Below are 24,825 nucleotides of genomic sequence, written 5' to 3' on the forward strand. Positions count from 1 at the left end.
CAGAGCACGTGCCTGGCACAACAAGCTGCCCTCACCGTTTCCAACATGGGAGCAACACAAAGAGCCAGTGGGCTGAGCTTTTGGCTCTTGCTCTATGACATGAATCCAAAACATAGGAGCTTTTTTAATCACAGTACTGCACTGAAACAAAGCAGAAGTATCATGTTCTGTATGTGCATGTTGGGCTGCCAGTCTCATGTTGAAGAGCAACTTTTGAAGCATCAGCCCTCTTCATCCAAATGTGGAGCTGGCTGATCAATCTCATGAGGTTTGTGAGAAAAGAGAGAGATTACTAACACCCCACCAAGGCACAGGCTCTAGTGTGAGCTCAATGCTGGCTGGACACCAGCAGCTCCACAGAGGACAGAGATGTTACAAATGGCCCAAGAAGGGAGCAAATCTGAGCTGGAACATGCACCTTCTTAACCAGCAACAAATCCAACCAGAGGAAAGTGGGCATCAACAGTTCAGCTTTCCAAGCTGCCTCTTGCTTCCCCTGTGTGCTGTAGAAGTACCTGAGCTGTATGACACTGTCCTGGCATCTTCCCTGGTGCAAAGGCAAGGGCCATCGCTGCTCCCTCTGGCCAGGACTTGGCTGCAGCCATGGTGGCGAGATACTGATCACATACCACTCCCTCCAGACAAAACTTGCTCTAGGCTTCTACTGCTATCAGCTGGAAGGGAGAGAAGAAGAGCTCAAATACAGTACGATGAGAGGTATTTTTAGACTGATGATTGATGCTCCTGCTGTCAAGGGTAGGTGGCAATCAGCTGAACAGCACTTGGGGGTGAACAGAATGCGAAGGAGAGAAATCAGGTTTCCGCTCAGGTGGAGATGCAACCTGGTTAGCTATTCCTCACTTTCTTTTTTCTTTTCTTTCTTTCATTTCTTTACCACTCTGTTTATTCTTTTAGCAATAATTCCAGATTCACAGTACACCTTTAGTGTTGCATATCACTGCTTTATAATGAAATTGGGGTCTCAGAGCCCTTTGACGAACTGGGTGATTAAGTTGGCTTAAGCATATCTTCTCTTTAGCACTCTGCCTTAATGTAGTACTGTGCAAATGAGGGGAGAAGGAGAAGTATTTGCTACAATTTTTTTCTAGCTAAAGTCAAGAGGCAATGTATAGCGTGCTGGTGATCTCCATAAACTACTTCTATTCTCACTGTTATTGATCAGGACACATTCAGCAATTTGCTCATGAAAACACCACCTGATGAGGATTTCTCCTCTGTAGGTCTCATCAGGGTATTATGTGACAGCCTCAGAAAAGTGTCTGTGCAAACAGATGTCTAGGAAGTAAATCCAGTGCAATATAGGTAGAAATGATTTGTGCCCGCTTCTTTTAATTCCTAGCTTTAAAAGCCTTATTCATCCTTAATTTATGTTTTTAAATAGATGAACATAGTGATTGCTGTTGCTCCCCTTGAATCCCATCTGAAATCTGAAATCAATAAGAGCTCCATTTCAGGGCCCAACAATAATAGCATGGCTAGGTTAAGCCAATGCACCGAACAAAAGCCATAAAGCTTCATTCATGTTTCTTTCTAGGATACTATAAAAACAGTTCATTGCAAAGGTCTGACTGTCTGCCTAGCTTTGTTGTCAAAGTGTTGGGGAGTTGTTCATTTAAGGGCAATCTATGTAATGAAATCATGTGCAGCATAAATATAATAATATTTTATAATAAAAATGTAATATATATTATTTAGAATCATTTAGGTTTTGTTCTTGGCACTGTAGGCACATGGGGAGTGAGTCAACCCTTAGGCACTGGGCTGTGGTTGAGTTAGGCTAGACAGGAGCTCCTTGTGACTCCAGCACTGCCAGCTCTGCCGGGTGGAGGAGAAGCAGTTATCTGACTCACAGTCACAAGAAATAAATGGAGCCTGGTTTTAAGCTAGAAAACTTGCAAACAAGATGAGCCACAAGCTCTAAAATGAGCATGTGGGTCATTAGTGATCTGTGTGTCTGAAGACACACGTTGAACTTCAACAGTCCAGCTTCAGTGGTTGAATGTCTGAGAAACATGAAGGGAATAATAAAAGAACAGAAGGGCTTGCATCCAAACTGAGAAGAGACATACAAAGAAAGGTTGCTATGACTTATGCTAACCTCTAGGTATTTCCTTCTTGACTAGTTTTGGGATCCTTCAACACTTTTTCAGCAGCTCAACAATAGCAATGTCATCACTGAATTCCTTTGAAGCTCTTGGCATTCTTGTGCAAAGTTGCAAAGAAACTCAGGAGAGCACCTGAAGTAGGAATACACAGTGGAAATTTATCAAGGAGAATATTATGTGAGCTTCAAACGGATCAGGTTGTGAAGGCTGGGGAAGACACTTAGGAAATAAAATATAAATCTGCCACACTTTTAAACTTGATTTCAGTGTTTGGTAAGTGTACAGTATGTTTCTTTCATAATCCTTGTGACATTTAATCAATATTAATCTGATGGTGGATGATTCTTCTTTTTCCTTAAACAGGATTAAGGTAACACAATCTGAACACACATTCAGCCTGGACTAGAAGCCTATACACTTTACATAAATGCTATCCTTTTTGCCTGGAATGTACTTTGAAGTAAAAGCAAACACAAGGAAAACTTCTCAGTATATCTCTCTCCCGACACACATTGTTCCCTCCAACAAAAGACAAGTTTACAGTCTGGGTGAGTGGATTTTGTAAAAGGAGGGCAATGTTATTTGAATTTGGCATTAAAAGGAATGGACAACAGCGTCTACACCTATTGCCCTCAAGGCAGCAAAGCAATCAGAAGTATTCATTCAAGAATTGTATGCTTGCTCAAGATCTGGTCATTTTAATTCCTTCCCTTACACAATGGGAAAATAAAAAACTTTATTTGGAAGAAAGCATCCGGAAATCCCATCCCAGCCTCTGGGGAAAAAACCTCACCCAATTCAATCAAAAATTTTTTTTTATATAGTTTTTTAAGTCTTTGTCACTGCTGATTACAGATTAAATCATGTTTTCATACCTGACTTTACGCTGATACAGCAGTACTGCAATTCCTGAGAGCAAAAAAGAATTTTCTTGTGGCTTTAATCACTGATACGAAACATATTTTTTTTATCCTTGCTGCTCCTTAATTTTGCTAAATGTATTTTTTTTCCAGCACCACAGCTCTGCAATAAGTGCAAAGAAATTTGATGAAACTCTGCTGCCATGACTGAATGCTACAGACAGCGGAGGTTGTTCCCAGTCTTGCTAGTGCCAGTGCTAAAACCTGGTATCTTCATTCGCCAGCATATTTCCCTACTTTGCTCATTTTATTCTCTGTTCCTTTTCCGCAGGACCAATGACTACATGACCGCTTGGCAACCACTCCGGGACTCCATTAGTATTACTGCTTAATTACCTATAGGGAGTGCGTAGTGAATATTCGTAGCTGCTTCCTAAAGAAGTTCATACATCTTCAGCAAAAGGTCAAATGCCTGTCCAAGCCTCATGAGCAGCACGGTCGTGGCACGCTCGTTTCTCTTGCCGAGAGAGCAGAAGGCAGCTCTGGAGCAACTGCTCCCTCCAGGTGCCCTGAAGCAGCCTGAGCGAGCAGGAGCTCATTTGCAACTGGTTGAACTGGGAAAGGCCTCCGACCCCAGGCCGATGGTACAGCGTTGGGTTCCAGAAGCACGGCGAGGTACCCCAGCAAGGCACCACAGCCGCACTTTGGCAGCACCGAGCCATCTTTGATTAGAGGCAACTTCTCTGCTGCCTTTGTAAAGGAAAAGGATCATAGTAGGAAAATGTTTCAATTTGCTAAGAAATGAGTCTTCTAGCACCATTTCTCCTTTGAAAAAGCTATTTACAGACCTGTAGTAAAGACATATTTTTCAGGAAAACATACAAAATCCACAATACAAAGATTCAAGCTTGGCATTTATCCTCGGGCATAAAGTTGCAGCAGACTCAATGGTGAGGCCAGAAAGCTCCGTTTCCTCTGGATCGGGCCTCATTTCAACACTTGGCTACAAAAATTGTTCACTCTGCCATAAACAAATCAGCAAAATGCCATTTTGAAATCATAATGGCTGCTGTAAAGGGCAACCGTGCGTGTCCTGACACATAAATAATCGCTTGTGTAGACGGGTGCATGCAGCAAAAATGGGTGATAATTCCTGGAAGTTGTTAAATTTTTGGGTTATGCCACCCTCTAAAATTACTGGTACCAGTCAAATAGCTTTGTGGATTATTTTAATGAAATATAACTACTCTTGCACTCATTAAGGTTACTCTGCTGTAAATATTCAGCAAACATAAGCTAGAAAGGACATGCCAAGAAGCTACTAAAATTGTAATATTGAGGAAATGTGAGCAGAGTCCTTTAACCAGGCTGGAATTGCAGCCACAGTTCTGCAGGGTTCCTCCCGGATCAAGCTAATACAAGTCTCCCTCAAAATGTTTGTAGATGCGAAGCTTTAAAGACAGCTAGTTCACCACATTCATATTAAATTAGGTTCTCCTCCTGTCCAAAGTGAAGGACACTGCAAATGCTTTTTTTTTAACCATGGTTAATGAAACCCAGCACTTAGTATTCTGCAAATACAGAGCAGGTTACTCCCTCTGTTCCCAACAACAGAAACCCTCAACCCAAACCCTCCCATTTAAAAGAGCTTTCTATGAGACAATCACGCAGTGATCTCATTGAATATAAGCTTGGGCTACGTTGCTTTTATCATTGGTGTTCCTCCACTAAAATCTCTACAGTCCTTAATATACAGCCCATAAATAAAATGCTGGAAATATGCTTTGGAATGAATTACTCCAAACTTATTAATAAATTTACAATAACATTTCAACAGCTGACTCCTCTTTTCAGGTGCATTCCCAGGCACCTGTAGAGAAACTAGAACAAAAAATGCTCCCAAAGTAACATTCCTGAAAGTCTAACCTGTGGTCAGCATTTGCATGCTCCACATGGCTCTTGCCCAGAGGGAATATGCTACAGTGGAAAAAAACTACAAGGTAGAAATACACCTACTGGCTAATTATTTGAAGGGAGGGCATGCAAGGGGTTGGCGAGATCAAAGGTACGTTTTAGCAAGCCACGGTGCTGGGGAGGACTGCAACGCGTGGCAGGTGGGTCACATCTGCAGAGAAGCCCCTGCAGTCTGGGAGATGAAAGGCATCCTACCCTACTCTAAATACAGCTATTTTAGTTAGGGTTTGCCACAGGGAAAGGCTTTAGCCAAATTTTTATCATTAGGCTATATTAGAAGAAAAGCTTAGGCTACACTAGTATAAATGTCTAAGTGAGAGGCACATTTTCCAGGGACCCAGAGTGGGAGCAATTTGGGAGCAATCCCTATATTCTTCTGTTACAGAAAAAGGACCTTGTGGTTTTATGATTAATCCTATCCTTATTGCAAAGCAAAATGGTAATTGCAAGGGTGGTTAAAAAGCATTGATTAATTTGTAATGGGACAGCATCCAGCCCATGCAATCCTGCCTCCCACACTAACCTTCCTCCACCACTCAAAACCAGGGACTGCGAAAGCCTGTAAGCTGGAGGAACGTGTCTTTTGTGTTTCTATCTCACCTCACTGCAATACATGTGGATTCCCATCAATATTTAGTCTTTAAAAAAAAAAAAAGGGTTAAATCCATCATAAATATTAAACACCAGAGTTTACTGGCAAGTTTCCCTGAAAACAAACTTCAAAAAATAATCTCCAAAAAAGATGTCAAGGCCCTTGGGAGAACTGACAATGCCATGTCATCAGATGTTGTCTTATAAGGCTAAATTAAGCATCTGACCAGAGTTTAATTTCTGTAAAAACTCATGCTAATTTAAATTGCTTTAGATTTAATTAAAAATGCTTTTGTATAGAGATAATAATGTAACTCCGTTAATTAGTATCAAGTGGCATCTAGAGGGCATATTTAAAAACTAATCTGGAGAATAAATAGAGCTAATTAACAGTCAGAATAATGCTTTATGATTGTCTTTTGTTTATAAATGCTATAATGTTCAATATGCTATTAAATGAAATTGGTAATTAATATATATCAAAGTTATTTCTTAATGCTCTTTTAACTAAAGAGTATTTCTTACACACCATTTTTCAGACAGACTGAACACGATTCATTTCTGGAGGGAGGGAAGGAGGAGCGGGGAAGGAGAACGGCTGCATGACGTACTACATGTGAATTCAATTAGGACCAGCTCATTCATCTCCCATAATGCAGACCGTATGTGTTTATGAATCCACGGGGGACGTCCAGCGAGGCATCAGTTTGCATCTATGAGGTGTTTGCCAAAGTGCACTGCTGACCGTGGCAACGGCCGGCTCAGGGAAGGTTTGCGCTTTATGGCACGCACAACCCCAGGAGCAGCACCGTGGTGCTGTTTGGTGGGCAGAGAAGTGGCAGATTTTGCCTTCAAAATCTAAGCCTTGCAAAACCAGAGTCACGGTTCTGAGGAATGAGAACAGCTCAGAGGTTTGTTGTAGTATCTTTTAAAAGATCATGGGGTGCTCAAATGCTACAGGAGTGAAGCTTGTAAAAGAAAGTGGTGCTAGCAGTGAGGATGTGCTGCCATCCAATCCCACCACAAGGCTGGAGGAGATGGCAGATGAACTTGGAAGAAGAAGGGCAGACCAGATTTGGCATAAGGCTCAGTTTCTACATGACTTTTTGTAGGCAAACATGAGCTCCTTCTGAGTCATCTGGACCAATGCAGCTGCTGAGCTCATGGCTTGCTTTGAGCAAGGCAGAGGGAATTCGTGCTTGTGGCTGGAAAAGGTTGTGTAGATGTTATCAGAGTTTACCATGACCAAAGGGCTCAGAGGGCTGCCCTTGTCCTCAAACAGAAGTTCCTGTTATCCTCCAATCTCTCTTATGACGACAGGATTGATTGGATTCACTAAATCAAATAAAATCATTGAAGTACTCTAAATTACATCATGCATGAAAAGCAGAGGGGACTAACTCTGTCTTTCTGTGTCCTTTAATGATTAAAAATCAGAAATAACCCTCCAAAATACAATTAAAATAAAAAGCACTTTCATTTGGCAATCTGCACTACCCGTGGTGTGCAATTTTTTGAAGCACCATCAAATGCAGCACATGTCCTACTTGTATTTTTTTATCCATAATTCTGTGTATTCCTCCCTTTTTAATGCCTTGCTAATGTTGAGAAATCCTTTAGCTACCCAGAGCGGAGTCCATTTCAAAAAAGGAAAGCATGTCTTTTCTCATGACAAGGCTTCAGCATTACTTTGTAGAACAAACTTTCAGAATCAACTTTGAAAAGTGTACAAAGAAAAAAAGTAATTATCATTAACAAGATTAAAAGCTAGCCACAAGCCCAGTAACTGCTGCTCTAACCTCTGTGAGATGACTTTCATGCCAGATTGCAGACATACACTTCCTTCTATAACAAGTACGTGTTCAGCAATAACAAGAACAAGTTGAGATTATTTACATAGCATAGATAGGTGTCAGCAGACACATACCGACAGTACCTGAGATCCCAAACACCAGAAAAATGATCAAAGGAATTTGTCTGTGTACTACAAGTTGGATTAGCCTCAAGTGCAGACAAAAACACTGGAAGAAATACGAACATATGGTATAACACTTCCCAGCATGGCAAACAGCCATGGCAAACACTTTTGGAAATAAAATTAGACTGGGGAAGCAAAGCTGGGGAAAAACAATGCCAAGCATGAACTCTGAAAGCATTTCAGCGCAAGGTCATTGAAATACTCGCCATGTAACTTCACCAGTGCCATCATTCTACCTTTTCTTTTCTGATAGATCTGCATAAGCCAAATAAACCCCAAGAAACACTCAGTTGCACATAAAAATGAAAGTGCACTACAGTGGTGAGCAATATTTTTGATGCTGTTTATTCTGGAGACTAAAACAAGGCAGAAACTGAAAATAACTATAAAAAATAATTGCTGGTTTCTCCAAAGTACAAAGTAAATAAAAAGCAATATTTTTGTAAGTATGTAATCTGAAAAGGAGTACTTGCAACTTGTAAGGAAAAATTTCTGGTTTGTTGTTTGGTTTTTTTTGTTTGTTTGTTTGTTTGGTTTTTTTTTAAGAATCAATGATATAAATCTCTCTTATTTTAAGGTCTCCAAGAAAACACTTAAAAACTGTTGCTTCCTGACTTCATCTACCCTGCACAAAGACTGTACAATTTATTAGCTCTGAAGGGTGCAGTGGTGGGAAGGGAGATTTGTGGTAGAACATGGATTGTGACAAATGTTCCCCAGCTCTGTAACACTGCAAGAATTTTGAATGGTTCTTTTCAAAGTTTTAAGCTAAAAAAAGTACTGTTAATTTTGTGAGGTTCAACATTTATCCCATAAAACTCACCTAACTTTGTACAGCTGGTGACTGAACTAGTCTAGTATGTAACAACAGTGACTTGCAAAGAGCTGCTCTTGGCTTTTCTACAAACAGGAACTGTCTAGAATAGCATGACATCAGGTAACGAAAAATGTTAAGGGTTGGATACAAAATCCCATTCATGACGGTTTGACTCTGAGGCACTCATTTTAAGCTCCTTTAGATTATACATAGTATACTAATAATACACAATGTAATATGTAGAAATAATAATAATTAAAAATACTATACATCATTCTAAGCTCCTTCATTGATATCTCTGTTTTTAGGAGCTTACTAGAGAAGTAAGGAACAATTTGGAGCAAAGAGATGCATCCAAATCAAGCCATTAGAAAACAGGTATCAGTGCATCCCCAGGGACCAGTGGCACTGTTATGTGATTAACTGTTAGCAATATTGAGCTGCCCAGTCTGGTCCTACATGAAAACATTCACGAGCAAATCTCAGACTAACCAAAGAGCATGGATTGAACTGGAGAGCAAGAGAATTCAAGTTTCTATGAGGTAATTTCATATAACAATCGAATGCATTTTAAAATTTTACAGTTACCATAACTGTTTCTTTTCTCTAATTAAAAAAAATAAATTCAAACCAAACAATAAACAACCCTCACTCCCCAAACCCAAAGTGTATCACCAGTTTTTGTCAGAACTACCAACGTAAAGCTAGCAGGCAGGACAGTTGGGGAGGCAGATCCCGCACAGGCAAAAGGGGAGCTCAAGCTGTCTCGGAAGGCAGATGGGGAAGCAGCGGCATCGGTAAGGTTGGTCTCTCCTCCTGTGCACATGACACCTAACCCTACCCACAGCATAGCTGAAGGCGGCTCAGAGATGCACAACATGCTCTTGCACGTGGCTAAGGAAAGATAGCTAATATAAAGGCCACCAAACTATTCAGAGAATTAATGTGGGGTCCTAATTCGTGGTGACTTTTACACTGCAGGTCTCCTCCTTGGTTTTAGAATAAAGGAGGAGCTGGTGAAAATGGTTTGATCAAACCCACGAAGCCTGAGGTCTCCCTGCACACAGTGACTGCAGCCATGGAATCATCCATGGAGCAATCCCTCACTGCCCTTCATCCCAGACCCACGAGATAGAGTTGTTCGGTTTCCAAAGCTGGTTTTAAAGCTACTTCACTGAGCCAGACAAACCACTTCCAGGGGAGTTTTTTCTGGAGGGGAAATAACATATTGTGCAAGTTAAGAAAACCCTCAGATAGAAACTCCTGGCCATTATCTGCTTGGGGAAGATTCAAAGCAATAAAGACAGCGAAAGGCTTTATCTCCAAAAGAAGCTTTCTGCAAGCATGAAAGAACTGCACTAAAATTTGAAGAGGCGCATATTAAAACAGTGATTTAGTGAATGATCTTTTACCTAAAACTCTCAATCTCTCTGCTCCAACCACCACTTCGTTGTCATCTGCAGAAAACAGCAATTTTCCAGAGAGGGTTTTCACTTCAAATTTTTGGCTGTGTGCTTCCACTGCTTGGGGACCTAGAGGGAAGAAGAGATTTACCATAACCTTTAGTGAAAAGTATAAGAAAATCACATAGTAGCTTCATACATTTATTAAACCCATCTGCTGAGATTATCCTAATAGTTCTGCAGATACAACCTGCATCTGACACATCAAGCAGGGAGGTCTGTGCTTTTCAGAGGGTGACTTCTCGTTAGAAAAGGGCACTGTTTTCTACCCAAATAACAACCCTCAAATATATCTACTTATGGGCTTTTTTAATGCTTATGTGTGTTATAAAATCAGCATTAAACTTGGGAAAGCTGGGAAATTTTTACAAAAAGAGAGACCCACAAGTGAAATAGCAGTGAATATGCCCAGCCATGCTTTGAGAGTATTGGCGCAGCTGTAAGAGGCATCAAGAGTTCCTAAGTACATTTTGCTCGGACTGATGCTGCAATGTGAAAGATTCCTGGTGTTCTGCCTGTTAAATATACCTGGATTAAAATGATATCAGTGTCATGCACAGTCCAATTTGAATTTAAAAAAACCCCAAAAAACCAAAAAAGACAAACATCATCGCAGGAGCAAATGTTTTCTTTTAGACCATTTCAATCATTTGCAGGCCAAGATGTACGGCAGTCTCCCACATTTCAGAAAGTTTTTAGATGAGTAAAACTTTCCTTCACAGCTCTTATTTCGATTCTGGTGCTTCTCCTGCAGGCTGCTGTGCACTGCAGCGCTGGAAAGCCTCTGGCAATGCGTTTTGTTGTGGAGCCTGATAAACATCAGCTACCTGAATAGCAATTCTGTGCAGGTCTGTGGCTTAAAAGCTGCAAAGAGCAGACCCCTCAGTTACCTGACTAAACTTCAGAGAAATCACCATCTAACAGCCCCGTCCAACCAGTCCAAGCCACAACCTCCCTGGAATATGCTACTGCGCACGGCAGGTGGTCGGACTTTGCATGACTTCTGGCCATCTTCCTGACTAGTCTCATTTCTCAAAAGGCAAGAGAAATAAGAGCTGATAGCCAGTACTTTCTTATAGGCAGTTTCTAACTCCATCTATACCCAGCGTTTGCCAGCGCAGGTCATCTGTACTGGCATCAGGGCAAACAAAGAATCACACGTGTGGTTCAGACTACAGAAAAGTGAGGCTATGCCAAGATCCCTGGAAACACTTAAAAATCCTGCAACCATTCTGAGAAAAGGTTGATTTGTACCTTTTTAATTAACTGCCTCCCTACTCATCATTGCGGCACGTACTACATGGGACCATGTCTTTGCTCCACTCTGAAACCAAAGCTGCTGCCGCATGCAGAAATGAGCTCAATATCCAGAACATCATGTTGGGAGATGCCACTGACTGCGTCCTCCCAAGTTCTTATGAAATGGAGGTGCTTGAGTGATCAAATACCCTCTTGAAAATATATGGAGAACCAACAAACTAAACACGTTAATTCTGAATGTAAGAATCAGGGAGCTTGGGGCTGAATTTATTTCCTTCCTCCAGGCAATTTTCATGCATGCTGCTTAAATCATTGCTTACTGAAGCTGCATATTTAATTATTTAATACTGTGACTAGAGGCCAAGATGTTATATAAGCAAACCAAACAACCCAGTCTCACGTAGAAGCAACATGTTTATGGATTACTGGCTCTGCCACACAGCAATACTTCTTCCAGTCCCTAGATAAATCTCAATAAATAAATATCTATCCTATATCATATATATATATTATATATTAGCATGTATAATGCATTAGGCTCTTTCAACCCAAATTACACATGCATTCATTCAAAGGCTGCTGTGCACTGAGGATTTATGAAATACCCATTTCCCCATCAAACACACTCATGCTTGGGAGCACGAGAGCATTCTTCATCAGCAGAAGGGCACAGAGAGCTCTAAATTGCAAAGTGTCCCAACCCAGCCACAGTTAATCAGCAGAGTTCCCAAGATCTCAGGCAAGTTAAAAGTGTCTCAGGAAAAGCCTGTGCCTGTTACAACAGAAGTGTCAGCCTGCATATGTTCTTCTTGACCCTGAAGTCATGCAACTAACCTTTCTGTCTCTGGATCGGCTTTCAAATGAAAATGATGGTCTGCTTCATTATCAGAAAGCACCAACCAGCTGCCTCTCCAGCACACCTTTCATGTCCCTAGGTTTGTTTCTACAAAGTGGAGCGAAGTTTTCATTTGTACTTCACAAGACACCTGGGCTCCCCTCCTGCGTGCTAAAGCCAACACAGCATTCCACAACACACTTGCTTTCATCCCTCCTTAACTCTTTCACGCAGCCTTTCCTCCTCCTTACCTGTTACGAGGCGAGTAAGGACTTTAGTCTTCTCATTGAGGATGTTCACTGTCACATTTCTGGCAGACTGGAAGTACAGTGGGTTGCCCTGGAAGGAGAGCACGAGAGCAAGCATGTGAGATGTGGACAGCTGCCCAAGACCAGCCTTCTTGAGACACCTGGAGATTTGCTTTATGCTGCTGGGCTGCTGCTAATGGCCCCAAGGTTGGGTGTGTGGTTGAGGTACAGACTACCCTGCATTAACTTGTCCAGCATAAAACCGTAGTCCACACCTCTGGCCCAGATAACGTCCCAGAGACTAGCCTTGTTTTAGGCAAGGTTAGCTTTATTGCCAGGATAAGTCAACCAACTTGTTATTTTAAAATGTGCAGGTGATATGGGACCTGACCTAAGCTTCCCCAAGGTCATGGTGTTTTGGGAGGGTGGTTGACTGTGCACTTCAGTGCATTTCAGAGTCAAGTCTGCAATATTGCACACAGCTTCAGATGACTCCAGTGGGTGACTGTGTCTGCATAGGTGTCCCTGCCCATGGCAGGGGCGTTGGAAGTAGATGATCTTTGAGGTCTCTTCCAACCCAAACCATTCTATGATTCTATGAATCTATGATACCACACGTGAGTGCCCAAGGCTGCAAACAAGAAAACCTTAATAACATGTAGAAAGTGCCTTTGATCTCAAAGAGCTTATATACCGTCCGGCACATACCACCGTCACATTTCAGTCTGGAATGCTAGCTTGGGACCAGACCCATCCCATCAAGTCTGAAGATACACAAGACATGAAGTCTTTCCCACTCCCCACTTGACCACACAGATTTCTGAGCATTTTTCTTTTTTATGCTTTGAATATACCTCTGCAAGAAGAGTTAGAGCAGCTGTTAACACACAGGAGCCACACAGCTACCTGGCAGCATCCATCTCAGGTATTTCTCCCACAGAGTGAAGCCAAAGAAAACCCACAGAGAAAACCATCTGGCTCCTTCTGTGTGCAAATGCATCCAAGACACCTGGGAACTTGTGTTTTCCACAGGCAGCCCCAGTCCACACAGCTGGTTTCTCAGAGGCTATTAGCCACCTATGGCTCTAGCACAGGGTGACCTCAACTTAAATCAGCCAAAAATCTAATGTGCAAGGTGGAAATTCACTGCCAGTATCTCTTCATAATGTCTAAAGTCGGCAGCTGACTAAATTCATCAACTGACTAAGCCATAGGATTGGTAGAGGAGATAAAATAGCAAGAAAATCAGCAAGGAGTTGAAAATTTTATGTCCATGCACTTCCTCCACCAAAGTCTCTTTCCAGTGTTTCAAAGTCTTTCCATTAGGAATGAATAATCAGGATGGGGATGGAGGATCGTGTAGGTCAGGCATGTTCTCCTTGCCTCCTGAATTTATATGGAACATAACTAATACTTGTACTGATGCAATTTTTCTGGATCATGACAGAAGGACTAGGTTGTCTGCATATAAAACACAACAGGAGCACAGGAATGCACTCATGGGAGCCCTGTGATGGACTGGAGCTTCAAGGAACACTTCTAGTGATGGGTAAATGATTTTCAGCAGTGTTTGCAGAAAACAAACCTCAAAAAACTAAAACAAAACCAGCCCCACATGTGACTAAACATTCACTATTTGCAACTAAATAAAAATAATAAAAAGAAAGAATTCCACTGAATTATTTCCAGACCTTGGGCAAGTTTCAGAAGCTCCTGCTGTCTCTATCTCATCATACTCTAAATGAGGACAAATCATCCTTATATACCTCTGTGATGTGTTTGACAGCTTAAGTAATACAGTATCTGAAACTGAAATACGATTAGTAAGTTAGAAGTAAGGAGCAGCGGTAATGCCTGGTAATGATTTTGCTCTTTTTAATTAATTTTTATTTGTGATCTTTTAGAACCTAGAAATTAATGTTTATTATTATTTTATGGTTAACAGCACAGAAGAAAAGATGGCTTCACTTGAATACCCACTTGCTCTGGTATTAATTCTCTACAGCCCTGATCAGACACCTAATTTGAACACTCCCAGCGATAGCAGTTTACTGCTACATTTTCATCTTACACTTAGAGATGAAGGATATTTTTAAAGGCAGATAGCTACAATCCGCAATAATCTATAGTCATAGGTGAGACTATAACCACTATAAACATGCCATAGGAAGCACAGAACGGTCACACTTGTGAATTGCACTATTTGACTTTTATGGAGTTATGCAAATAGCTAGAGTGTTTTGAAAAGGCCAGGAAACCTTCTAGTCCAAATTCAGGTAGGAAAAGTCATTCAAGTCCCCGTGGCTTTGAAACTCTGTTTCTGATTTGCGTAACAGGAGATTGCACTACAGAAGCACTACAAGATAAGCCAAGTGGTTAATATAAAAAGAGTCAAAAAAAAAGTTGCTCCAAAGAGGTCTTACAAGACAAGCTAAGACCTGCTATCCACCTACGACAGACTTAAATACATAATCAGACTTTGAAATGCTTACCCCAGCATAGTCATCTCATTCACTGATTCAGAGCTCAGATTCATGCAGCCTTCAAAAAACTAAATTTTCCTAATGGAAGAGTTATGTTTTTATTGGTCTGCAGGGAAGGAACATTTCAAGCACTTAATGCAATGCCCGCTCTCATTTCCGTAATTCTTCTTCCATTAAGAAATGAAAAAGAGCTGAAAAAATTACTCCCTTTTGCTGAAAATTCTGCAGATTTTCTGTCCATCATCTTCTGTTTACAAAGGTAACAACATTGACATCTTTTACCCACTGAACGTTTAAAAGATGTTTCCTCTGTTGCAAGCTTGGTGATGATGCCAGCTTCCTTCAATCACACAGAAAAAAAAATAATTAAAGCATAAAAAATTCTGAAACCAGTTAGAAATTATAACTGAAAAGACAAAATCTTTCACTTCTCTAACACGTTCACACTCATGCACATGAGCAAGTGGAAATCTAGATCAATATGGCATCATCAGCACAATAAAAATAATTATGTAGTGAGGTAATATTCTCACAAACTGTCATAACACTTCATAGACCTAGAGTTAGAATATCAGCATGCAATAAATAAGCATGTCTGATTAATTATAACTCCATAATTATGAGAGACACCACATTTCTGAAGTATAATATGCAACAATCCAGTTCCAAATCTTTCCAGATAAATAATATTAAAGAAAAAAAATATATTTTACTCTTGAGATTGATGCAAAGAAAATGGAAGTGAATTGAAAACTAGATTAAATATTCTTCTAGGTTCAGAAAAGTAGGGAAAATAATCTTTTTCTCTTTGTCTACCTGTTTCTCTCCAAAGGTTCAACCCAATTCTTCAGAAAAGCACATTTAAGATAAAATACATCTGATATCGCTGATCACACAATAACCCAACATATTTCACTGCCTGCATGCTATCTGATGCACTGAAAAATCTTTTTCTCTGTCATTTGTTCTTCTTTCTCTCATCACAAACACGACAACAAGGTTTCCCTGCACCTTTCTGGGCACGAGCAGACGCTGCTCCCAGCCCACACGCTGCCGCTGACCTGCTCTTTACGCTCAGACTCGGCTGTTACAACTTTAACCTCTTGACAACAACCCCCTGTTAACTCTGGCGTTAGCAGAGTCACAGTTCATGTCCACCTCAGCCGTCCCATTGCTCTGCACTGAACTACAGCCTTTGATTTAACTTCCTGTGCAACTCTGAAAATTAAATCAGCGGACACCTCCTTTCTGACATTATTTTACATTATTGCTTCTTTCCAGTGGTTCCTTTGATCTGAGGTAGATCTGAGAAACTGAGGTAGAGACAGCGATGGGAGTAGGATTTTTTTTTTTTTTTTTTTTTTCTTCTGGATGTTTTCCTGTTTGCTTCTGACTTATTTCAAGCATTTTCCTTGCAGGAGGTAGATGGAAGATCCCACTCTGCTCCGGGCTGCAGCTCCATTTCTGGGCACAGGTGAGGCTGGGATCTTTTAAGAACTCTTTGGACTGGTTGTCTACTTCCAGCCCACCACGAATCTCCTATTCCTCTCTGCAGGAAATCATACATAGTAAACAGATCATTCTGCCTCTTACTCCAGCCCCTCATTAGCAGACCCAATTGTGTAAAGATAATGCAAATTTTTGTAGACACACAAAAGAAGTTGCCACCGCTATTCAATATATTAAAATGTTGGACACATGCTGCAGAATAAAAAATATGAAAAGTGAAAAAATATGTCAAAACAGTATAGCTCGTTTCCTCACTAAGTAGCAGGGTATTCAGTGAAACACAGATGACTTCACAAAAGGTGTCGACTGATTGTTTGCTAGGTTAAACACATGGCAAAACACGCCCTAACATCTCACTAGCTGTCTGTCTGTGGCTCACTCTGGAAGAGATGCTAAAAACTCCTAGATCAGAGACTAAAACAGAAAAAGCACTTTAATTGACAGCCCTAATTTACAGCTGAAGCGATCCCAACCAGTGCTGTCTTTAATGAAATTCAATACTTTAACAGATGTCCTTAGACCGTTTTAGAGAATTATTAAAAATATTTGGAATTCCTTTTAAATTTTAACAGTCAGTTTTAAAATAATGCATCACAGTCAACATCTTTGTAATTTGGATGGTCAAAAGGAGTAGCTTTGATTTGATCCTGTGGATTGAAAGACTTCACACAGTAAGTGCAAATGAAGCTTGTGGAAATAATGGAAATGGTGAATTTCCTGCAGGTTTGAAAAAGTAATGGGAAAAATTAAAATATTAAAGCATAAACCAGCTTGGCAAGAAGCAGCCTACGGAGAAGCCACTCAGAGCAAAATTTTCTTGCTCAACTGTACCTCTCATTGACATTACAGAAAGAAAACACTTCTCTATACACAGCTGGACTGTCAGAGGGCAAAGCTCGTTTTCTGTAAAGCAACCAGCCAGCCCACAATGAGATCAAAAGCTCTCCTTCACCTGGCCTACAGCCACAAACAGCACATCCGCTTGCCCGCACCCTTGAGTGCTGTTTTAAGGAGCTGCTGATAGAGATGAAGTATTCGTGTGGGTTATATCAAATATATTCCTTTCCTGAAGTCCAACCAGTCCTACTATACTACCAGCTAATTGTGATAATAGTAATACCAGCAATGATACTCACTCTCCTGCATTGCATTTTCCAATGGCAGGGACAACTCATAGCTGCATGAGGTAACGTTTCACAGTTCCGTCTGGTCTGGAGTGGCAAGCATTCATTGCCCATTAACCGAGACACAGAACAATCATTTCAGGGCACAAGAGGTCCTTCACCAAGAATGGCAAACTTTTCTAATGAAAACTCACAAAAACATCACCTCTGTCGTACCTCCTAATGGAACCAGACCCAGCAGCACACGCTCCCACGATGCAGCACTGCGTGTGAGCTCATTTTTGCAGTTGTCAGGAATATCCCGAGACCTACCAGGAAAGCTGACTTTTTAACCCTTACTCTGTTATTTTTGGTCAGTTGACACAGACGTGCTTAAATTAGTATCCCTGACCCAGTTTTGCATGTTCCTGTATGACTTGCTCATCCTTCAAAGGGAAGCACCAGCAATACCCTCACTGCACGACACTAAATGCAGTTTCCTAACCACAAAGATCTCCAGGACATGCTGTGAGCACACAGTCAAAAAAAGCAGACCTGACCCCAAGCGTGCATTTCTTTCCCTCACTCCTGCCTTGAGGACAGAAACTCCTTTGGTGAGTCTCTGATGCTGGAAAAGCTCAGAACTGCCCCGACAAAAAAGAGAGTTGGGAGGAAATAACGGGTAAAAAAAAAATCCAGAATTGGTAACAGATGCTGCAGAGACCAAGCAACCGGCACCACTGTGAATCACAGCAAACCTCACCAGAACATTGTACAGATGTCGTCCACCTTCTGAGAAACAGACAAAACGCTGGACAGCATCTATCTTTGGCTGGGAGGAAGACAAACTTGGGAGTATCTAGTGAATCCCATCCCTAAGATCCTGCTTGGAACAGCTGCCTGGCCTTCATCTACGTCAACAGAAAATCCAGACTTCAGAGCAGACATGCAAGCCAAACGTTACTGTTTCTGTTTCAAAAGTAAACCCAGTAACTCTTCTTCCTGTTTCTGATCTAGCTCCCCACAGCAAGAAGAGGATTTTGTCCAGAAGCCTTCTTGCACAAAAATGTAAGTCGTGTAGCTAAATCCCTAGGTGCTAGATTGAAAACATCCCTTAATATGATTTGAACGTACTTTTTGTTGTTTAATCACTGAGTCTCTTTTGATCTTGACTTTGTCCTTCAAACAGTTGAATATAATGTTCATGTAACTAAATCCCCTTTTTAGTAAAACTTCTGATTTGGCAGTGTAAGCTTTTCATAGCATAATGAAAGCAAACCGTGGATGGAATTGGTAACAAACAGATTAAAACAAATGCTACAAAACGCCCCAGTATGTGCTATATTCCTGTCTAAAGATGATTACTTTTAGGAAGGAGGGAATAGGTCCAGTGCAAAGATAACAGAACGTAGTCTGCATCCTCTTCTTAAGGAAACAATCTTTTCACAATTTAATGTGTCAAAGTCATGCAACCTGGATCAGTAATGGAGCTGATACATCCCTGACCTACAACTGGCACTCAAAGGTGTAAATGTACAATCATGACCTTACTCACTGTGCCATGTTCCAACTTTTGACATTTTATTAAGTATTCAAATGCTTAAAAGCAAAAAATTCAAGTCCCTTCTATGCAAACAAGGTACAGTCATGTTTGCAGAAAGATGCTTTACAGCACCATGAAGCTCAGAAGATACTGTGGTCCCACCCAACTTGGGACCGCACACATTTTAACAGCATAGATAGAGCACATGTTGGGAGTTTTATGTCTAATACCACAAACCTCCTTTTTTATGGCATTTCTTGAAGTTCATTTTAATAACAATAGAAGCAAAATATAAGTTTCCCACTGCTGCATTAAAGCAATTACATCTCTGACTCTTCTTTTTAAAGTGCAAAGAAGGGAGGTCTGTGATGTGAGATCTAAATGACTGGGTTCTGCTTCTGGATGGCTACCCAAGGGGGTTTGAATCTGTCAAAGTGATTTATTTCTGGCAATCTAGGGGTTTCTCTCTTTAGAAGAATACCTGTAATAATCTCATGAATATAGTGCTTCGAGAGAGTGGCTGCTTCTTCAGGATGCCTAATCGTCTGCTTTGCAGCTGAGATTCTTCTGAAAATAAAATTATACCATGTCTGCTGACATTAAAAACACCACTGAAAAAATCTCCAAGACACTACATCTGCCTCGACGAATTTGCCATTCTTTTTTCTTTTTTACTTCATTGACTTATAATATGAGGAAAACCACAGATGACATGATAGACATACACATAAAAATAAAATGCAACCATGCATGTTGGAGTTCTATTCAGTATCCACAGGGGTGGGAAATCTGGATTTATAACATCTGAAGGCTGCTGCACATTCACAAAATTTTCTGTATTAGTAGGACTGAACTGAGCATTACTGGCACCGGAAAAAATCTGATGCATTAAGCTTCAGCGCCAGGAGTCCTCTGGCAACACACCCTCAGACAACATCTGAAATGAAGAGAACAGCACAACTTGTAAAATGACCAAATAATTCCGAAAATGCTTCAAGCACTTCACTGCAGAGTTGACCCAAAGGTGTTATACCAGAGTCAATCAAATGTGCACCGATGATTAACTTTGCATCACGGGGGGAATGGCTCTTCCTCATACAAACTCAAGAAACCGTAATGCTCTTAAACAGAACAGCGGTCCTACGTTCTCAGCACACTGATTACCACTTCCAATAAAAATCAACCAAGTATTCACTAACAATTTCAATTTACTTGAATTCTTCTGCAGAAATACCGAACCATGGTTGCCGCTCAGTGGCAGCTCACACCGATCCGATCCTTGTCTATAGGAGGTGTTGTAGCAGCAGGACTATGGATTTGTGCTAAGTTATAGCCTATTTTCTGCCTGGGGCTATCCTAGTTACGGTCAGACTCCAGTGGTGACAGATCTCCTGCTGAAGAGAACACACTGTAGATAGATACAGGACCATAGGAGAGAGGGAGAAAAAAGAAGAGCGCTCCGCTGAGGTTTAAAATATTCTAAATCATCCAACTATATAGCTACTCCACTGCTCGTAACTTTTACTCCAGACAAGTGTGCAGACCTCTGTTCATGTGTTTTCATTTTTATGGCCTTTCTGGTGTGCCTACTGCCTGCCTTAAACATCTTTTAAAACTGCTTGTAAATCATACCTCACTATCTATAAAAGGCATTTGAAAACAGTATTAAAATTATACAGAACTAGTAATTTCTGACTTACTTTCTCTTACTATCAGCGTTACTTTGACCATAGTACAACCAGAAACAATTAGGCTCTCAGTTAGTTAGTGAGGTGAATACTCATTGAAGAGTACATACGGTTAATACTAAGAAAGGCACAGTAATATTTTCCAATGGTCTGATTCAGCAGAGACAGGGGTTCTGCAACACTCACAGCACCTTTTAGGCATTTTGTTACTGCACTGCATAACGCCGAGTTATATATCCAGATATTTTTCGCCAAGAAGGCTAATAACACGGCTATCTTTGAACACTGCTTTGAAATGATAACTTTCCTTTGCTGCATGTCAGGGATCGCTTACTTCTTGTATTAGATTATAAATGGCCATGCCAACTTACGTATGCATGTACAGCACGAAACACAGGCAAGACCCTAGCAGAGGCCCCTGGTGTTACTGAAATTCAGCTGCTGCTAATAAGAAGAAGGGAAAACATTTCCATCTGTCTGGATTGGGAAAAAGAATTCATGAGTCTCTGATTCATCTGCATCCATATGCTGATACGCAGACAATACTTATGGACACAGACATATGCGAGGTAGCCAGCAACAGAAATCAAATCAATCACAGATCACAGCATGTGATTTGCCTAATTATGAGTAACACCTCACATTTTTTATCCACGCAAAAAGCACTTTGTGAACGAGCAGATGGCATTGCTATGGGATGGCACCATCCTCGACGGTTGCAGATGCACAGCATTTACACAGCACGCTGAAAAAATGACACAACACAAGCTGCTTCCTGGGAAAAAGATTCAAATTGAACAAGTGTCATCAAACAAAATACACGTATTTATTGATGTTCTGAACTTATCTGATCCAGCCTCTCTCCTCAAATCAAATACATACACGCAGGCCAGGGAGTGATGCTATCTAGACATCATTAAAGTCTCTTAGATAGAACTGTCACGTGAGCTGCCTCGCACAGAAAAGAGAGATGCAGACCAACTTGAGTCTAGTTCCAACCCGCAAACAATTTAAATCCACACAAGCAGAATCAATAGGAAGAAGCCCTGCAGAGAAAGCAATTACACTGCAAAAGCAACTATATTACAGCACGGTTACGGCTGGGAGGCAGGACGCAGAAGGCCATCCTCACTTTTGTGATTACCCAGTGGAGTTGTCTCCAATGCATCTGGCCTGTGAAATGACAAGGTTCAGCCCAGACATGTTCCTGCAGCCAAAGTGTTTCTGCTTCTGGGCTTCTATTGCAATTATAAGCTCTTCTTTACGAGACCCGTCCTTCAGGTTTGCTGTGCTCCGTAGGCAAATGTAGGTCTGTGCATCAGGAAAGAGGTTTGAAGGGCTTGGTATGCTCTCCTTTTCTATAGCTTCATGGGAAAAATAATCTTATTTCCTGTATCTGCAATTATTTATTCATTGGAGACTGTGCACTTGCCACTGTACAAGATACAAAGAAAGATCATCTGATGATTCCTGGAAATAGAAAATTCAGGTTTTCTATTCAAATTCTTGGTTTTATTTGTGGTTTGTCTGCATTTTTTTCCCCCGAGCTGCTGTAAGCACATACACTGGTGTGACAGGTTTGAAGCAGTATAAAATGATTGATGAAAACCATATTTTGTCCTTGTTATGGGAATATTTACTGTAGAAATATACTCAGTTAACCCTGTATGGGCATATCTGGGAAAATGGGAAAGACAGAAAAGAAAGTAATTTGATCTGCTTTAATTATGATACAGGGTTATGGGGTCACAGAGACATTTGCACAGACTGTTTTTGAATTGCTTTTACCTAACCACTTACTTTCTTCTGCTGAAATGATCAATACTCAGCTTTAAGGAGGATGCTCTGTCAGTCTACATGACTAGACAGAGGCTTACCCACAGGAATACAGGGGCCAAACTCTGACCTGCAGTGCCATAACAGTCCGTGTGTGAGTTAGTGTCAGACAGGAACTGTCTCGGAGAGGAAGAACTGCAAACCTCCATCCATCTTGGAGAGGCCGAACAGCTAACAGCCAAGGCAGGACTACACTTGAAGAGGTAAAATGACAGATGCAGCTAGGCATGTGACACGAAATTGGATTGATCTGGAGGAAAGATGCTAAATCCTGCTGGACGTTGCTACATCAAACACTTGTATACCTACAGAGATAGCATGACAGCAAATGTCTGATCAGTGGGACCATCGCATGAGCAGGAGTAGGGTGCTCTGTGTTGGGATTTTACTGCATCTTGCGGCTGCCATTCAACAGACACTCTTGAGTATCTGCTTCAGGGTGAAGAGACGAGAGGAATGTAGGGTATTGCTTGTGGTACAGGGCCGATGAGCAAAAATACATCCCTAACCAACCCCACTGGGGAGATGGGGAGTGGTATTTCAGGAGATTTCAAGCTCTCAGAAAGAGCAGCAGATGCTTTTTCCATGCCTGGAAGAAGACAGGAATGTTGTTCGGTGAAATGGTGAGCAATGGCAAAAGCAGCCAAAGAGATTAGGATGTATGAAGGTAAAATAGAGCACAGGGAAGCATATAAAAGCCAAGGACCCAAATTACTCTTTGGGCAATCAGCAGGGTGGCTCAGCCTGCCTGGTTGTCTCCACTTCTAAACAGAAGGCATTTGCCTCCCGATGTTTTTATTCCTGAAGTTCTTTCAAAACTCTGGAGGAGCAAAACTGATCAGTGAAGACACCTGACCAGTGGCTCCTACCAGGAAAGGGCGTAGGAAGGGTCCTGCCTGCGTGTTCCCATTTCTTCTACTTTACCTAAGCTACGCTTCCCAGAATGCTGCATAATAGATAATGCTGCAGAGAAAAACAAAAAGCCTGCTGCTCTCCCAACTGTGTACCAACATCAAGGTTCATCATTTATAAATAACAGTTGGGATCTTAAGGAAACATATATAGCAATAGTCAATTTGCAGCAGGAGCCGGGGATTTCGGAAGGTAGCAGAATACAGATAAAATATTTTGGCTTGGAGCAACAGTAAACATGCAATAAAAGGTGCTTCTCAAGGCAGCAGCACAGACAACATACGTGCCATTGCGCTGTGCGGCCTTTACTTCATTTAAACAGTGAAGGATGTTCTACAAAAAACTGGAGGACACAGGCTCTGAACACTCAGCCACAGGAAGCAGGAGAGGAAACAGGTTCAGGTTCATCACTGTCTTCCAGCCATGGCTTTTTGGAAACCAAGTCACTAAATCAGCTCACGTTGATCACTTACTCTTGACCTTTTACAGCAATTAGCATGCATTTGGATTATGGATTATTTGGCCATTCACTTTGTGGCTTCACCTGTGTGTACAACACAACAGTGAATTTGTTTAAAGGGAAGTATCAGCTGCTCTAAGGTGATGAACAGCTGTGCCCACTTTGTACTTCTGCAAAATATACCTCAAAAAATAATGATCTTAAGAAAAACAATGAGTTGTTCACACTCTTCCAGATCAACCTAATCAAAAGAAAGACAACAGGGTTTTGCTAAAGAACTGAAAGCCTTGCTGGAGAGATATGCTTGTTCAGTCAGACAAATGACCTCTCTTGTCCCCTCACTCAACCCGATTGTCTGTAATTTTATTTATTTCTCTGCTTTTAAAAATTGATATCTTACAAAGCTTCTCATTGGAGAAAACACTTCTTATTCTTCAGCTGTGCTGCCTTAGGCTGCAGTCCTGTCAGACTGCATCCAAGAGGAAGGCTCAGCTTGGATTAGTACTTGGAAAAGATGACTTTCCAGGCACTGTGAAGAGTGATATGGATCATTCAGTGAACAGCACACTTCTCTCCAAACCAGTAGCCACCCATTCACAGTGCCACAGGCAATCTTGCAGCTGCTGCAGGGTTCTTAGCACAGAAGCAGAACTTAGATGTTAACCACTTTTATTTATTAAATGCCACATGACAAATTCATCTCTTGTCTAAATCAAGAGAGAGACAATGGAACAGTATGTTGTTTTGCTCAAGGAGAAAAAGAACTAGAAGCAGAATATCAAGCTTGGTTTTGGTAGAAGTTGGATGACAGCAGCACTGTACAGTTGATGCTATTTGGGGAACCTCATCGGTGAGAAGACAAAAGCCATCGATGCTTTTGTTCCGCCCCTGCTCAGGGAAAATTTAAGGTTTGAAAGTGAGGAATTTCCTGCTATGCCATGGAAGCATGGCAAACAAGGATCGTGCTGCGATGGATGAGCAAGGAAGAAATACTGTGAAACACCTTGAATTTTCTTTCTGTTCCATAGATTATTCCCTTTCAGAGAGAAAGGAGGAGCAGACTCCCTGCTAGTACTTCATACAACCTGCCTCAGAAAATTATCCCACCTTTTAAAGCCAGACTGGAAGCAAACCTAAAA

At 41.2% G+C, this 24,825-nt stretch overlaps 1 protein-coding gene across 4 annotated transcripts in view; it reads right to left on the minus strand.

Moving 5' to 3' along the window:
• Window positions 1-24,825, minus strand: part of SGCD (sarcoglycan delta) — a 339,669-nt gene that overhangs the window by 39,430 nt on the left and 275,414 nt on the right. For all 4 annotated transcript variants that reach the window (XM_075766167.1, XM_075766169.1, XM_075766168.1 and 1 more), the window contains 2 exons: window positions 12,156-12,243; window positions 9,759-9,878 (listed from right to left, as the gene is read on the minus strand). In XM_075766167.1, coding sequence (XP_075622282.1) covers window positions 9,759-9,878; window positions 12,156-12,243 — 208 coding nt within the window. The remainder of the gene's footprint in view (window positions 1-9,758; window positions 9,879-12,155; window positions 12,244-24,825) is intronic.

This window comes from Balearica regulorum, chromosome 14 (genome assembly GCF_011004875.1).
Source record: "Balearica regulorum gibbericeps isolate bBalReg1 chromosome 14, bBalReg1.pri, whole genome shotgun sequence".
Classification (NCBI taxonomy): Eukaryota; Metazoa; Chordata; class Aves; order Gruiformes; family Gruidae; genus Balearica; species Balearica regulorum.